At 35.3% G+C, this 17,168-nt stretch overlaps 1 protein-coding gene and 1 pseudogene across 3 annotated transcripts in view; one reads left to right on the forward strand and one right to left on the reverse strand.

Moving 5' to 3' along the window:
* Window positions 1-17,168, forward strand: part of LOC125808539 (ADP-ribosylation factor-like protein 2) — a 35,766-nt gene that overhangs the window by 13,797 nt on the left and 4,801 nt on the right. The window contains exons 1-3 of one of the 3 annotated variants that reach the window (XM_049488221.1): window positions 10,492-10,598; window positions 16,226-16,309; window positions 16,406-16,516. In XM_049488221.1, coding sequence (XP_049344178.1) covers window positions 16,245-16,309; window positions 16,406-16,516 — 176 coding nt within the window. In that variant the 5' untranslated portion in view covers window positions 10,492-10,598; window positions 16,226-16,244. Of the gene's footprint in view, window positions 1-10,491; window positions 10,599-14,150; window positions 14,174-16,225; window positions 16,310-16,405; window positions 16,517-17,168 lie in introns of those variants that run through there. The other 2 variants (XM_049488222.1, XM_049488220.1) reach the window with 2 other exon arrangements.
* LOC125808565 (uncharacterized) lies at window positions 10,268-11,354 on the reverse strand (annotated as a pseudogene).

The raw sequence follows: 17,168 nt of genomic DNA on the forward strand, positions 1-17,168 counted from the left end.
ATGGTATTAGTCAACCTCGCTAAACTACTCGACGATGCGCCAAGTGGTGACTTACCTCACTGAGTTTTACAGGACCTCCAGTCAACTTGGGGGTCCAAACGGCGGACAAAATCAGGCTCGCCGACCTGTTCGGCAAGTCGCCGAATCATCCATAGGCCCGCTGAGTTTTACAGACTCCCACATGTGATTTTTTTGTGGGTCTAACGGTGGTCCAAGTCGGGCTCGCCGAACTCTTCGGCGAATCGCCAACTGGACCCTTGGCTCGCCAACCTGTGCATTCTTAAACACATTCCACTTTTCAACCTGCACATTCAATACCCGTTATTCCAAAAATAAACACATAGCATTAAAAACTTAGGTTACCTCCTAAGAAGTGCCTTAGTTAACGTCGTGGCATAACGCAAGTACCCATTCAAGCTTTATTTTTGGGATTTGCCATAGTATCACTAGGAAACCCCCATTGTTATCTTGAGTTAAGATGTGAAGAAATTTGACCCATCTGAGTCTCTAATTGCTTGATAAAGATGGAATGAGAGGTCACCATCTGATTGAGAGTTGAGACATTCTCTCTTATCTCTTTCAATACTCTGTCATATCCTTCGACTTTGTTGAGAATACGGAACAGTATATCTTCTATTTGACTGCCCTTGTATTCCTTGGGCTTCTGGCGCTTATGGGGAGGAACGTGTCTATCCTCCTTCCCCCTTCTATTACATACTTGGTTGCCACATGGCCTTGAGTAATTTTCACATTGACTTCTTCCTTGATTTGCTAGGAAGTTTAATTTGTTTTTGTACAGCACTTCAAATTCCTCGATATGTTTGGCCAAGATATCCAGTTGGGTCATCATTTTGGCTAAGTTATGGTTCTTATCTTGATCCTTGTTAATCTTGGTCATGCGATCAAGGAGTTGGGATGCTATTTGCATAGGGTTGTCGCATTATACCACCCGGAGAAAGCTGATCAGTCACCCCTTTGTTCACCAAATCAAGACCTCTATAGAAACACTCCAGCAACATTTTATCTGGGATTCCATGAGTTGGGCACTGCCACAATAGTTTCTAAATCTCAGCCACATCTCATGGATTGTCTCACCCTCCAAATGCTCGAAATCTAGGATGTTATCCCTAAGAATCATCATAATCGAATGAGGGTTGCCCACGTGGTTACCATTGCTACCATTTACTCTCATTTCCTCTGTTCAACAAGCAACACAAAGACCAAAAACAAAAATAAGTGGATTCAACTATAACTAAAAAGAACACAATTCGACTTCACTAAAAGAATTTCAAACAACACCACTCCCCAGCAGCAGCACCATTTTGATTTAATGTTTCAAGAACACCTCATCCAATTTTAGGTGTCAGCGATCGTAAGTCAGTATAAAACCCAACTAAATGAGTTGGGGTCGAATCCCATAAGGAGCGGAACGTGTTTCAAATTCAATTGGGAAGTATAAATGTGGCCAAATTAGCCATAGGAATAAACATTATCGAATAAAGACATCATTAAAATTAAAGGGTGACACGAATGTCAAATGGGATGGGGGGTTTGGTTTTAGTTATCAACTACAAACAGTCACAACCGCTATGAATTAACAATAAGGAGACGAGTTCTTCGAATGTGATCGATTATAGGCAAATATAGACATATGAGTAATTGCAGCTATTAGTAAATAGCTAGATATTAGTGCGTACGCTAGACTATAATGAAGGTAATTTTCTCTCGAACAATTACCCCGAATCAGGTGATTTATTTCGAACATGAACAAACAATACAATTAGGAGCAACCCACACCTTAATCCATTCACTCTCTCGAGCTGAATATGTGGGATTAGGTTTAGGATTCACTCTCTCGAGCTAAACCCATGTCAACCCAATACCCACAAACCATCAATCAATAATCTTAGTTCTAAAACCTCTCTCTCGAGCAAGCTAAGAATACAAACATAGAACTGCATTTACAACTACAATTCTTTAATTAAACCACAATTAATGATTAAACTCGCTTTTAAACAACATTTAAACTAATAATTAGCAATAATCATAAACTAAATCGGCCCATAATCACATGATCACACCCCAAGAATTGGGGTTTTAGCTAGACATTATAAAAAGGTAAAAAGAGTTACCAAATTTATTATCCATCAACTGGGTAAGAGTAATTTCGTCTTTACAATTCTCCAATTTGATGAATCTCAAAGACCCACTTCCAATTTCTTAAAAGTGAATTTATTCAATCCTTCAAAGCTAAGGTAAACTCTAGAGAAAACTGTCTCCAGATGATAAAAAAACTGTGCAAAATTGTTCAAAGATAATCCATCCTCCTAAACTAAATGTTCAAACACATATTTATAGTCGCCGAAAATAAGCTACGAAAGCCCATTAGGCGAAGTAAGTCGGACTCTCTGAACCACTCGGCGACCCACCCTTTGATCTCTTCCATCGCCTTTTCGCCTTGGCATTCAGCATCCTCAAGGTCTGTAACTTTGGGTGATCTATCTTAGCTTTGCGGAACTACTCGGTGATCCGCCGACTGCCTTTTCGTCGCCGACTTGGTTCTTTTATTCGATACTTGGCACACTTGAACTTTAAGCGGTCAGATGAGCCACTCAGCGACACGCTGAGTGCTCTTGGCGATCTTCAAGCTCGCCCTTCTTCATTTCTTCAGCTTGTTTTGTTCCTTTTTGTTTGTTAGTGATCTTACTTTATTCCTCAATCCATATACATGAAAATCAAGGATTCAACATCAGTTATTGGCGCAAATTAAGCATTTGAGGACACTAAATCTAAATAAACAAACCCCTAAATGAGTCCAAATCCAGGACTCATCATTAAGCACTTCATTCCAACTCTTAACATCTATATGGTTATTTCTTTTCAAAAATAGTAAAGACTTCAAATTTGGATGACTTAATCTAGCATGCTAAATGCAATCTGTCTTTCCCCAGTCCGGGTTGCTGTTAAAACATAAATATTGTTATCTTCATATACATAGAGTCCTCCTTTCTTAGTTCATTTGACCAGCTGCTTCCGTGACTTCTTCTCCTTAACAACCAAATCAGATTCATCAAACTCAAGGGTGCAACAATTATCTTTTTCTAGCTTGCTAATGGATAATAAATTTTTATTAATATCATGAACTACTAGTATCTCGTTAACCTTCAGACCTGACCTTGTTGTATTCCTAACATGTGTAATGTTTAGACGAGACCCATTACCAACAGATATCTTATCAGTTCCATTATAAGTCTTACGATCAGATAAGTTACCTTTGTTGTTAGTCAGGTGGTTAGTTTCTCCAAAAGTCAACATACATGGCATTGTCCTCAGCCTGTATATCTTGAAAACTGACTGTTGTTAAGGCTTGTGGGAGGTCTTCTACAACTTGATATGAGTAGTCCCATTTATAGAAACTTGATTGCAGTGTGGTTATTCCTTCCACATAATTGGCAAGCATTGGAGGATAAGTCTTTGTCCTTCATGTGGTTTGAAGCTTGCATATTCTGATTATTTTGACTATTGTTTCCCTGTCCAGCAGGTCTGAAACCTCTTCCCCTTGAGTTGTAGTTAGAGTTACCTCTATTCTGATTGTGATTATAGCTATCTACCATCTACCTCTGTCTCTTTGTGCAGAGTAGGTCATGTTATGATTCTCTTGTGGCACTTCCTCATCATCTTCTCTCATGTCAAAGCCTCCAAGAGAATTGACAAACTGGTTGAGTGTGGGATATGGTGCCTTTCCAAGCATAACAGTCCTGAAGGTCCTATATTTAAGGTTTAGACCTCGAGCAAAGTTGATTACTTTGCTATCCTCATCAACAGGTTTCTGAATGGCTGCACATATTCCTTTGAACTCTTTTAGATATTCATCAAGTTTTTTGGCTCCCAATTTGATGTTCTGGAGTTGTTGTTTGAGTTGAAATTCCTTGTTTATAGTTGCTTGAAGATATATTTCTTCTAAGCATTCCCACATCTCTTATTCTGTCGAACAACCGACAATGAGGTACATGATCTCTTCAGTCATATTCCCTAAGATCCATGTTCTCAACCACACATCTTTCTCTTCCCAAAGAGTCTCCAAATCTTCTTTCTCCTTGCCTTCAATAATTTTTTCCTTCCCGTATGTGGTACTTGATTGTCTTTCTCCTTTGATCAAGTTGGTTACTTTCATGACCTGCATAAGGTGCATGATCTGAGTTCTCCATATCAAGTAGGCTTAAGCTTGAATGGACAAGCAGCAATAAGATAATGTAGAGACGAAGTTGACAAGGACATGAAAGTTGTGTTTGAGGCCATTGTTACGAGATTTTTGTAGGTTTCGTTTTTTTTACTGCTCTTATACCATGTAGAAAACACAATACATAAAGGAAAAGAAGAGCTTAATATTATTAATATATTTTGTATACAAAACTACTGCACAATACCTCCTTATATAGGTTGTTGGCAGGTTACAATATTTGGGAGTTCTACTTGAATTCTACTACTCTTACTAGTAATACATAACAACACTTACACTTCTAATGCAATATATACTCCTAACGCTAACACAATTTTGCTTTTTTACGCTAGTCTCCAACAGGAAGCTCCATTGTATGACAAAAACTTGGTCATCTATTAATAGGGTTGATTAGAAGGTCTATTGGAAATGAATTTTTCGTGTAAAGAAAATAACGTGGACAAGTCTTTAGCAGGTGGAGTGTTAGAGATACCTGGAGAGCCAACCGTAGTTATTAATGGGTTGCCGCCCATTTCTTCAAATGCTGACATCTTTTTACCCTGCCCCATAGTTACTAGAGCACAATCACATAAGAATATTGATTTTGGTCAATGGTTCGAAGGAAGAGAAGTTCACTAGTTATTTGGGACATGTATTACAATGGAAAGTTACTAAAATTTGATGAGGAAACTGGTTGGTTCAGGGTGAAGTATGAAGATGGCGACATCGAAGATCTTGAGAGGCATGAGTTGGAAGAATTTATTCTATCACAACCCAAAAATGGACCTAGTGACACTTGTATGTTCCCACCAAGATAAGTCAGCCTCAAACACAACGATAAACGAAAAGAATGTGGAAAACAATAAAGCATGAACAAGACAAAGGCGGAAAACTTATTCATTCTAAACAATACCCCAAAAATCGGGTAGTCACGTGTACAAGACACTAAATACATAAAGTGCGGAATTAAGAAATAAGTACAAGTCTCAATCTTTGTTTCTTAAATAATAAAAAGTTTAAAGAAAAGAAAAATAGGGCCCCCGGGTGGACAAGCAGCAAACTCTCAAGTCTTTTAACGAGTCTAAAAAAAGTGATCACGCTATACCGGGCTCGGTACCTACACAAGTGTAGAAGTAAGGAGTGAGTACCAAAACACGATACCCAGCAAGCAACTTAATAAACAAGGAAACCCAGCCAGAATTCGACTACTCCTTTCTATCTCAACCAAAACTCATCAAACTTACCTGCACAGAAAATAGCCCAACCTAACAGTTCTATAATAAACCGTTCACAAGGCTCAATATTCATAGTCCAAAGTCACAAGTCAACAACCAACATGTATCACGTAAATCAAGCTCAATGTCAAGTAGATCGATCACAGGAAACTAGTACATCAATCAGAAGTAACAAGTAAGTCACACACAAGCATATAAATGCATCAAATCACAAGAATCAATCTCTTGCCAAAACCATTTCCCATCTGCATACTATCACTATCCAATACCAGTTCACATCGACTTTATATCAAATCACTAGGCAGAACTATTTCCCATCGAATTTATATCAAATCATTAGCTGGAACTATTTTCCATCGGTTTTATAACAATTACTAGCCAGAACCATTTCCCATCGGCTTAATATCTATCATCGGTAAAGACCTCAACATCATAACAATCTCATGTCTCATCACAACGTTCAACAATCAATGCACTCAAGCAATATCACACCATCCGAACAAACAACAAGTCATGTAATTTAACTCCACATTCAAGCCATCAAGGCACTTAATCACATCAATCAAATAGGATCACAACAAGGCAATTCACAGATTGTCGTTATCATCACGAAGCCTTTTCATTTATCCCTTCATTATTTATTAACATTAATCAAGTGGAGCAATAAGAACCTTGACCTGAATCCTGATTACTCCCTAACGCACATACAATGAAGAAAAGTAGACCATTCTACTAGATTACAAAACTTAAGAGATCATTTGCCTTAAATCAATCAAATATCACCCTAAGAGTTGAGTCTTCCCCTTCCGAATCAATTCCAAAGCCACACAATCTATAACAATCAAGTATTCACAATCACTCATCAGAGACAACAATTCCCACACCAATTATATAGAGAAATGGGTCAATCAACTCATAACTCAATTTCAAAATGGGGGTTAAAATCGAGAAAACAATACTTGAAAATGATGTTTAAGGGTATATGAACTCATTAGTGAAAACCATTTCGATAAAGAGATCAAAACCACTTCAAAATCACTATTTTAGATCAAAACTCAAGTTCTTGCAAAACCTTGTCATTTTTCAATTCAAATCCCAAACTATGATGTTAGAATCCATAAATAAATAAAGGGAAATAAAGTTTTAGGATTTTAAAAGCTTACCCAAACGATTTAGCACAAGAAAATCTTTCACAAATCATCTCCAAGGGTTCCCAAGCTCATAAATGGAAAATGGGGCATAAACCTAAAAAATGGCAGGCGAAAATCGTCCCAGGTGTCGCTTAAGTGACCAGGGGTTCGCTTAGCTAAAAGCCCATGTCTCGCTTAAGCGATCTGACCTTCGTTAATGCAGAGGTAGCTTAAGCGGAAGTTCTTCGCAAATTCGAAGGTCTACAAGGTTGACGCTTCACAAAAGCGGCCCAAACCTCGCTAAAGAGAGTCCCGCAAAAGCGAGCCATCTCTCGCGAAAGCGGAGTGAACCAGAACAGAGACATCAAAAAATTAGCCAACACTCTAAACCTCAAAAGGACCCTCGGGATTCGTTCGGAACCCCATACACACAACCACATATGCAGATCAATTATGTTCAACGTTCCGGACTCAATGGAACCGTCAAAATAAAAATCTGAGATCTCTTTGATCCGACATTTGTGAAAACCATAAGAAACTAACTCACGCCTAAAAACGCTAAAACAAACTCGAGACTTCTCAAAAATCAACCAAGACCGCACCCGGCCTAAAATTATCCCCCAAATCTAATGGAATTCTCATAATTCCAATCCTAGTATTCGAACCTTGAATATTAACTAAATTCAACCCAAAGGCTAAAATTCCACAATTTCACAACTTAGGATCTCAAATCCTCAAAAAAGACTCAGAAACTGAAACAAACAACTTTCATAGCCAAAATTTCACATTTCGGGACTGATGGAATGGACTGAATTCCATTCTGGCACTTGAAACTCCAAAAGACATCAAAAATCACTTTCTTAATAACACAACCTTTCAAACTCAAAACTTGCCAAATTCTCAACTTTTAACTCAAAGTTCGAAAGTAATTTTTTCAAACTCAAACATAAAAGACTCGGGATCGATCTCGGGAGGAGAAAAATGATAAATTTATAAAACTTTCCAAAAATTACCGACTGGGTCATTACATCTTTAGCCTTTGCCATTAATACTCCATTGGAAAAAGTAATCACAAAGATCATTAAGGAAAAAACAAAGATCTTTTTAGAAATCCGGGAATAGAACTTGAGATTAAGGTGTAAAAATGACGAAGACATGATAAATAAAATTATCGTATTTATGAGATTAGGGTTATACGTACAATTAATTGTTTTAAAAAGTATAACAATTTTGTATACTTTTATAAATAAAAAGTTAGAATTCGTGGAATAAACAAAAAAAACATCAATAATCCATATTTAGAGTATGAAACTACGTTGATATGAATTAGGGGATAATTATACTTATATTTCTAGAGTAATGTACAAATTCTATTAGTCCGTCGTCATATCATGAACTTAATATCTCATGTAATAATGTAGAGGTAAAGAACTAACATATAATTTTCTGAGTATGAAATGCGAGATGATACTTGTAGAAATCATGTCAGAATAACAATTAATTAAATTTTATATTTATAATTAATTGTTTAATTATTTGTACGTATAACCTTCAATATCTTATCTCGTTTTATGAAATAGACAATAGAACATCGTAAAGTACTGTACAAAGCAAGTTCTATCAAGTCTTTTACGTTCGATCTTGAATGAATGTCAAGTGTAGTGATCATACCGTATGCAGTGACATGTAAAAGATAATTCATCGAAGTATGAAATATGTTGATTATATACTCGTCGAGTAGTTTAACAAATCAAGTCTTATATATTAATGTTTCAGTTATGAAATATATTATCTATTAAAGAAATACCGATGATCAATTTGAGGAGATTTATATATTAAATTTGATATTGATAAACTTCTGTTGATCGATAAAATTAAATTTATATAATTAAGAGGTGTGTGTGTGTATATATATATATATATTATTGACACCTAATTTTGACCGACATATTCGATTAAATACGTATTTTTTAAAAATAATACGAGTTTTAAAATCTCAATCGATTTTGTCTAAAATTATGTATTAGAGTATCGCTAATTTACAAAATTATCAATTATTATTAGTAAATTATTATTATTATTATTATTAAATTATTATATTTATCGATAGTTAAACTCGAAATAACTACTTTATTTAAATGTTTTTAAATTTAGGTGTGCGTAATTTATATGAAAATACTTAATATATGTAATATTTTCTTAATTGACTAACATTTCCTTAATCTCCCCTTAAATCATTTAAATTATAACCTCTTTTGTTCAATTTGTTTAATTCATAGCCCTCTTCCTATCCAATTCTATTTCAACTCCAGCCTTTCATATTCAATTTCATGTCAATTATGGCCATTTGCTTATTTTAATTATTATAACCTTTCAACACTTTTCAATTATAGCCTATCTGATTCAATTCAATTCTCAAAAGCCCCATCCTTTAATCTCAGCCATTCGTTCATCCAAATCAACTACGATCAAATCTTGATCGTTCATATCATTCAAACCAAAGGCTGAGATCAGATCTTCATTCTTATCTATTTTAAACCAAAAAAAACAAAGGCAAAAGGATCTGGTAGACCCTTATACTTGACTCGAATTGTAAAGTGGACCCTTCTACTTCACAAAGTTTCAACTGGACACTTCAACTCAAACAAACAGAAAATTTTAAGTCCCTTTGACCATTGACCAGCCTTAGGTGGCATTAATTTAGCTGGGTTGGAAAAATGTGTGTTACACACGCGAAACATGAGCGTGAATTGAATTAAAAAGTTAAGAAAATTAAATAAAAAGAAAAAATAAATTTACCTACTTTAAAAAAAAGGCAAAAAAAGAAAAAGAAAATCCCTTTCCTCTTCAAACCCACCCACCCACTTTTTTGGAAAATAGTAGATCTCTCAACTGTTATATCCATATCCTCTCTATTATCGATTATTTTTTCTTGAAATAGTATTTTTCCTCACTTTTCAAATGAAAACAACACGTTCATCAAAAATCCAAAACAAAAATAATTGGAAACGAAAGAAAAAAATCTTCTCCAAATTGAAAGCTCAAAACGAAATTGAAGAAGGATTTTTGCTACTGCTACTACTTGCTTCTTTTTATCTCTTTAGAAGCAAAACTTCTAAAAAAATAAAAAACAAATTTTCATCTATCTTTTAAATCATAGATACAATTTTGAAATTTTCATATTTCTTGATCTTTCTTTTTTCAAGTTTGAATTTTTCTTTCAATTTCAAGCTTTTTGGTGTCAAGTTTAGTTGCTTTCTTCTAATATCAATTTTGATGAAATTGTAAGCTCAAATGGGGCTGTCAAATGTTAATGAACTTTCTTTTGGATTAGGGTTCTTGAGAACAAAGGGAAAAATATTTTTTAAAAGTAATTATTTGTTTAATAAAATAAATATATAAAAATAGCATTGTGACAATTAAATTAATGAGATGGATATGACATGGCTTTTGTTTTTGACATGGATATGATGTGTCATCCATGTCAGATCGAGTGAGGAACACCGACTTACATAAGAATTTAAAATTTCTATTTTGTTTGAGTTGAAGTGTCTGATTGAAACTTTAGAGAGTAGAACGGTTCAGTTTACGATCTGAATACCATTTTGCCAAAAACAAAACCCTAAGCCATCCATCTTTCTTCATCTTCCTCCATCTCCTCCTCCGCTATCTGTCCCTCTCCTCTATTCTCCTAGCAGCGAACGGCGAAGCAGCGAACGGCGCCGGCCAGCGAACAGCCGCGAAAACCAGCCGGCGACCGGGCGCCGCCTCCGATCCGTTCTTCTCGCCAGCAAGCGAAGGCCGCGCCGGCCAGAAGCAGCGCGAGGACAGCTCCGACAGGCGAGCCTCTTTCTCTCCTCCTCCGCTCCAGTGAGGACGACAACAACAAACATCAGCTCCAGCTTCTCTGACCAGCGAGCAGCCAACTCTGGCGAAGGCAAGGTAATCACCGGCGAACCCCATCGAAGACGCATCTCCATTCCTCTCCTCTTCGGAGAAGTTCTAGTAATCCAGGTATTTGATTAATCATCATACATACATAACAGTACTTAAAAGCTAAATTGAAGTTTACATGGTCCAACAATTTCTCGAACACGTCTGTAAATAACTCTAATATTAGAACTCTAAAACTATTCAAATTTATTTAAGCTCTAGTTATATGATACTAGCAAAACTAGATAATCAAACTTGGGATGGAAGTACAATGTCCGTGAATGTAGGTTTATTAGGAGTCTAGACTCTCGAGAAAAATTAACTCTTGACTCACTTGAGCCTTTATCTCAAAATGAAACTGACACTCTGAAACAATAGAGTTCATTCCAACAATGTTTGTATGGAAACAAGAAGACATACTGATTCCCATGTAATTTGTGACATTCATCGGTCATCTTACCCAAGAGTCAGTTGTATGGAAGTTAGTGAGCACTCTTCTGCATTTATTTTACGTAAAGACCGTCTTTGTTTGAAAGATATACAAACACACCACTGGATAAACAAACAGGAAACCTTAGAATTAACAAGTGGAGCTTAGGTATAAATAGCCATGTCCTATTGGAGAGCCATTCAAGTCAACAAGGCAGAAGCAAGAACAGTCAGTCACTGCTGCCAATATGTATGCACATTTGAAAATAGAAAGGCTGCATGAAGTAGTAGCATCAAGTCAAACCATTTTACCTTTGAAGTATGGAAACCACTAACATGCACACATAGATAAGGCCTCAACTTTTGACCTCCTCGAACACACAACATTTCAAAAACTAATTTCAGCATGCTCCCATAAAAAAGAGACCTTTAATCAATAAGACAGTATTAGTTATCTATAATGTGTTCAAATTTCTGAAGTTCAAGTACAATTGTTTTCTATAATGTGTTTGTGTCCATCTAGTATTGATACTTAACTTTAATTTTGTGATAATTTGTTTGTGTCCATCAAGAGTTGGCTTAGCGTTAAGTTAGGTGATAATGTATTTGCTTAGTATAAGTACCAACTTGATCCTATTGATGACAAAATTGATTTTCTTGCAAGATCAATTTGTGTCCATCTATTGTTGACACCAGTGTTGTGAAAGGCGCTCGCCTTTCACCTATTTGCCTCGAGGCGAGGCGAGTTGAAAATGGCGACCTTTTGTGACAAGGCTGGCGTCGCCTTTTTTTTTTAAGGTCTGATTTATAATTAAAAGCCAAATTAGGTTTTTTTTTGGGGTATTTTTGCAAACATTCCACATTTGTGATTGCCTCCTCTTCTCCTCAATCGCGAACTCTTCGTGTTTGCCTCCTTTTTGCAAACACCGACTTCACGACCTTCTTCTTCAACTGACTTCGCGACTACTGCTCCTTCACCACTTCGTGACTACTGCCAGGTGCGTTTCTTCTTCTTCTTCAGTTCTTCTCTTCTTCTTCTTCTTCTTCTTCTCTTCTTTTCTTCTTCTTCTTCTTCACTACTCTGTTTTTCACTCACTATTGTGCTCTGTTTTCAGTGTGGTAGTGAACAGGGTTGTTCACTCACTCAGTGCTTTGTTCACTATTAGTTTTTAAATTTAAATATTTACTAATATAAGTTATTGCTATTAAGATTTTGGATATTTATATGTGCAATTAAAAAAATTATTTTTTGGTATTAATTGGCGCCTTAATTCAAAAAGGCGAGCGCCTCGCTGCTCGCCTCGCCTCATGGTGAGGCAGGCCCTTGTCGCCTTTTGTCGCCTCTCGCCGTCCAAAACACTGGTTGACACTTAGCTTTAAATTTAGAAATAATATATCTATTAAGCATAAGTACCAACACTAGTTGATCCTATTGATAACAAAATTGATTTTCTTGCAAGATCGATTTGTGTCCATCTAGTGTTGTTACTAAGCATTAATTTAGGAATAATGTGTTTGTTAAGCATAAATACCAACACTAGTTGATCCTATTGATGACAAAATTGATTTTCTTGCAAGATCGATTTGTGTCCATCTAGTGTTGATAATAAGCTTTAATTTCGGAATAATGTGTTTGTTAAACATAAGTACCCAACACTAGTTGATCCTATTGATGACAAAATTGATTTTCTTGCAAGATCAATTTGTGTCCATCTAGTGTTGACACTTAGCTTTAAATTTAGAAATAATATATTTGTTAAACATAAGTACCAACACTAGATGATCCTATTGATGACAAAATTGATTTTCTTGCAAAATTGATTTGTGTCCATCTAGTGTTGATACGAAAGCTTTAATTTAGGAATAATGTGTTTGTTAAGCATAAGTACCAACACTAGTTGATCCTATTGATGACAAAATTGATTTTCTTGCAAGATCGATTTGTGTCCATCTAGTGTTGATATTAAGCTTTAATTTTGGAATAATGTGTTTGTTGAAATTATTTATAATAATATCAATTCAAAACCAAATCTTAAACTAAAATAATTGTTTTTTTTAAAAAAAAAAAAGTTAAAGAGAGAGAGGGAGACATAAGAAAAAGAGAAGAAAGGATGGAGAGAGAAAGATGGACTAACAAAAAAAAAGTGGGAGTCTACTAAATATGTATTTACCTATTTCTGATAATAAGAATAGATTGAGAGACTATTATATATGTATTTAGTTATTTCTGGCAAGAAGAACAAGACTAATTTATGTAAGAGTAAAAGATATACTATAAGTCTATAACTCATAAATAATAATATATTATCCATGTATTCACCGTTTTTATATTTGAAAAATGTAAAATCATATCTTCTTAAATAAAGGCTTTAGAGAATTTGAGATTCTATCAAAATAACATATATAAATAGTAATTTCATCTCATAATTTCAAATTACGGTAACTAAAATTTTAGGTTTAGCAAACATAAAAATCATATTTGTATGTTATAACTATAGTTTGCATAATTGCGCTCCATAACATATTTGTATGTTATGTTTGCTACAGAGCATCAGATTTGTATAAATCGCTGGCAGACCTCTCGTTTGTATAAAAGTGCAGCGATTGTATATATGTATATCAGTTAGATAATTATATATATGTAATTATTATGTATATGTATTAATGATTCTTTATATATATATATATATAATTTGAATTTGTATATAATTGAATCAATAAAACATTTGTATATAAAATCTCTCTCTCGCTTTATACAACACAAATTATACATAGTAATTTGTATAATTTGTTTTTGTATAAAGCGAGAAAGAGAAAAGGCAAAAGAGAACTGGTAGGGGAAGATCTGTATTTGTATAATTATAAGTGTATACGACGAAAATATATGTATTTGTATATATAGTTTCTCTCGCTTTATACAAACACAAACACAATTTATGCATTTGTGTTTATATGAAGTGAGAGAGGCGAGGGAGAGTGGCGAGCGAGAGTGAAATTCGCTGGGGAGAGAGGCGAATGGCAAGTGTTCGCTACGAATTACAATTAAATGGAACTGTGGTTATAACATATAATTTGAATTAATAATTTGCTATTTTATATAATTTTCTCAATTAATAAGGAGACTTTCCAAATGGTTACTAAGTGAAATTTAATGACGAAAATACCCAACATCACATTTACACGATCTCTGGCCATGATTGCCGTCAGAACCTACCTTCGGCCACCAGGTAATGCTCTTTGCTATCTCTCCGACTCTATTTCTCTTTCTAATCTCACCCACGTATAAATTTGGTAACTTGTAAGTTATGTTCTATGCCATGAAACTAAAATTTGAATTTTTCTACTTATTTGTGGATTCTCTGAATACATTGTGGAATGTTGTTGAACTATAAGTCCAACAAATAATTGGGAGACTATTACTTGTGCTCATATTTTGAGCTGATTTTGACAATTATGAAGTAACAAGGTGAATTTTGGTAGTTTTTCTTTCCCATCTACGAGCAAAATTCCATCATTTTTTTTCTTTTCTCCCATTTATATGGGTTTCATAAGCTTTTCCGTTCTTTTTTTTTCTTCATATATTCACTTGTCCATTTTATGGCATTAAATTTGATATTTTAGTTGCACTCAAGAGTGTGGTTTAGTGATCATAGAAGTAGGGGAGTATGAAGAGGGCTCCAATTCAAATCCTAGTGAAAGCAAAAAAACACTAGGTGATTTTTTTTCATCTGACTAAGTGGGTACACCGTATACCTGAACTAGTGGGAGGTAGTGAGTTCCTAGTGAAATAGTAGAGGTGCACGTAAAATGGCCTAGGCACCTGGAAGATCTTTCACTTTTCTACTGTCACCAAGTACAAGTGTTTGCAACTTCCTTTTACATAGGGAGGAAAGTAAAGATGATTGTTACATTTTTCACCGATGGTATCAATAATAATACGATGGAGCCAAGACAAAGGTGAGAACAATGGGAGGTGACTCAAAACACAAATTTGGAGTGCGCAGGATGTTAGCATAGAAATGAGACTTCATACTCAAGTCATCCCCATGAGAGGATGTTTCAAGTATCTTAGGTCTTTAATTCAAGTTAATGGGGAGATTGACGATGATATCACAAATTGTATTAGGCGGGATGGGTGAAGTGAAGGCTCACCTCTGGAGTCTTGTGATAAAAACCACCACCTAAATGTAAAGGTAAGTTCTCCAGAGTGGTGGTTAGACTGACTATATTGTATGGAGTGGAATGTTGGTCAATCAAGAACTCTCATGTTTTGAAAATAAAAGTTGTGGAAATGGGGATGAATGTGTGCATACTAGAATAGATAAGATTAGGAATGAAGATATCCCCAACAAGATGGGAGTGCCCCTCATGGTGGACAAAATGAGAGAAGCAATATTGAGATGAACATGTAAATAGGAGAAACATAGATGTTCCAGTAAGGAGGTGTGAGAAGTTGTCAATGGTGGCCTGAAGGAGAGGTAGGCCAAAGAAGTACCAAGGGAGGGTGATTAGACAGGACACAATGCATTTTGGCTTACTGAGGACATGACTTAGAAATAAGGATTTTAAGGTCACCAATTACAGTAGAAGGTTAGTTGAGCATTCTCTCACTTTCCTGCAGGGCAGAATAGGTTGTTGTATTACATACTCTCTTACCAATTGTATTAACACTATTCACGTAGTTTCTTGTTTGTCGATTGTAGTTACCATCTGTGTTTCCTATGCTTTGCTTATCGCACTAGTTTGTTGTTAATTCTCTTCTGTATGCTATGTATTTCTTTCCATAGCGATCTATTTCGTTGTTACTACTTCTTTCATTTTCATATTCTCTTTCTTAAACTCTATTGAGATGTTTTACTTGAGCCGAGAATCTATCAGAAACAAGTTCTCTACGAGGTAGGGGTAAGGTTTGCGTACTCTACCCTCCCCTAAACTCACTTGTGGGATTACACTGGTATGTTGTTTGTTGTTAGTTTTGATAACAATAATTGCAACGGCAAACTGGATGATCACCTAGTTGATACTTCGGGTCATTGATTTTATGTATTGTACATTTGGATTGATTCTGAGAAGGAAAACAGATTTACCACATTTAATGTCTGAAAGACAGAAAAAAAAGGAAATAAAAGAGGAGAGACTTTACCGTTGCATAGTCATTTGTTTTCATTAAATATTTCATCATTAGCCAGAACATACTGTTGGACATCACTCTGTGACAGATTACTTGGTATCAGGTTTTGCATGTCAACTTATATTAATGAATGTTGAACTTTGTCCAGGAAACTAGGAGTGATCACGATGGGACTTCTCAGCATTATCCGAAAGATTAAGCGAAAAGAAAAGGAGATGCGCATCCTTATGGTGTAAGTCTACAAGCTAACCTCTAACATGTGGCATGGGGGATTTTTGTATACATAGTGTATTTATTGACTAGTTATTTAATTCTGTTTATTATATAGGGGTCTTGACAACTCTGGTAAGACAACAATAGTGTTAAAAATAAATGGTGAAGACACAAGTGTCATCAGTCCAACTCTTGGCTTCAACATCAAAACCATTACATATCAGAAGTATGGTTTCTCTGCTTTCTTTCTGTTTTGTTTCTCAGGTCTGCATTCTGTTATCCTGCTTCAATAATGTTTTGATTCATATTTATAGTTGTTACTCATTTAACTGTGACCTACATGTTCAAGATGTATTTTGTCAGGCAATATTTATGTGATTAGTTGAATCATTTAGATTATCTTATTCCCTAAAATTATAATTGGTTCATTTAAACATACTCTTGATTCTTACCTTTTGAATTACTTTCGAGGGCATTGGTTTATGATGTCAATTAATCAACTATATTTTTATCCTGAAACAGTTGGGATCAGCTATATGAATCCTCTGTGTACTCATTGATAGCCTTTTTTTTTACATTACATCAACCTACCACACCCTTTTTTTTATTCAAGCTTGGGCATGACTATGTTTTGCATAGCAAGTAGAGTTCTCAGTTTTATCCTGCCAGAGACATAAATTTTTTGGGGCTTCATTAGTGAAGTCCAGAGTCCAAATTAAAGCTCATTCTGCAGAGAACCAAAAAATACAACGCCAAAACTGTAATTCAAAATTCAGTTTCAGATTCGATTTTCTCTGAAATCATTGCATGTGAGACAACAAAAGAACTTAGGAAAAACTCAAAAAAGACTACTAAGGAAGTGATTGAGTTAAGACAAA

This window comes from Solanum verrucosum, unplaced genomic scaffold (genome assembly GCF_900185275.1).
Source record: "Solanum verrucosum unplaced genomic scaffold, falcon-dt-bn FXZP01000160.1, whole genome shotgun sequence".
Lineage (NCBI taxonomy): Eukaryota > Viridiplantae > Streptophyta > Magnoliopsida > Solanales > Solanaceae > Solanum > Solanum verrucosum.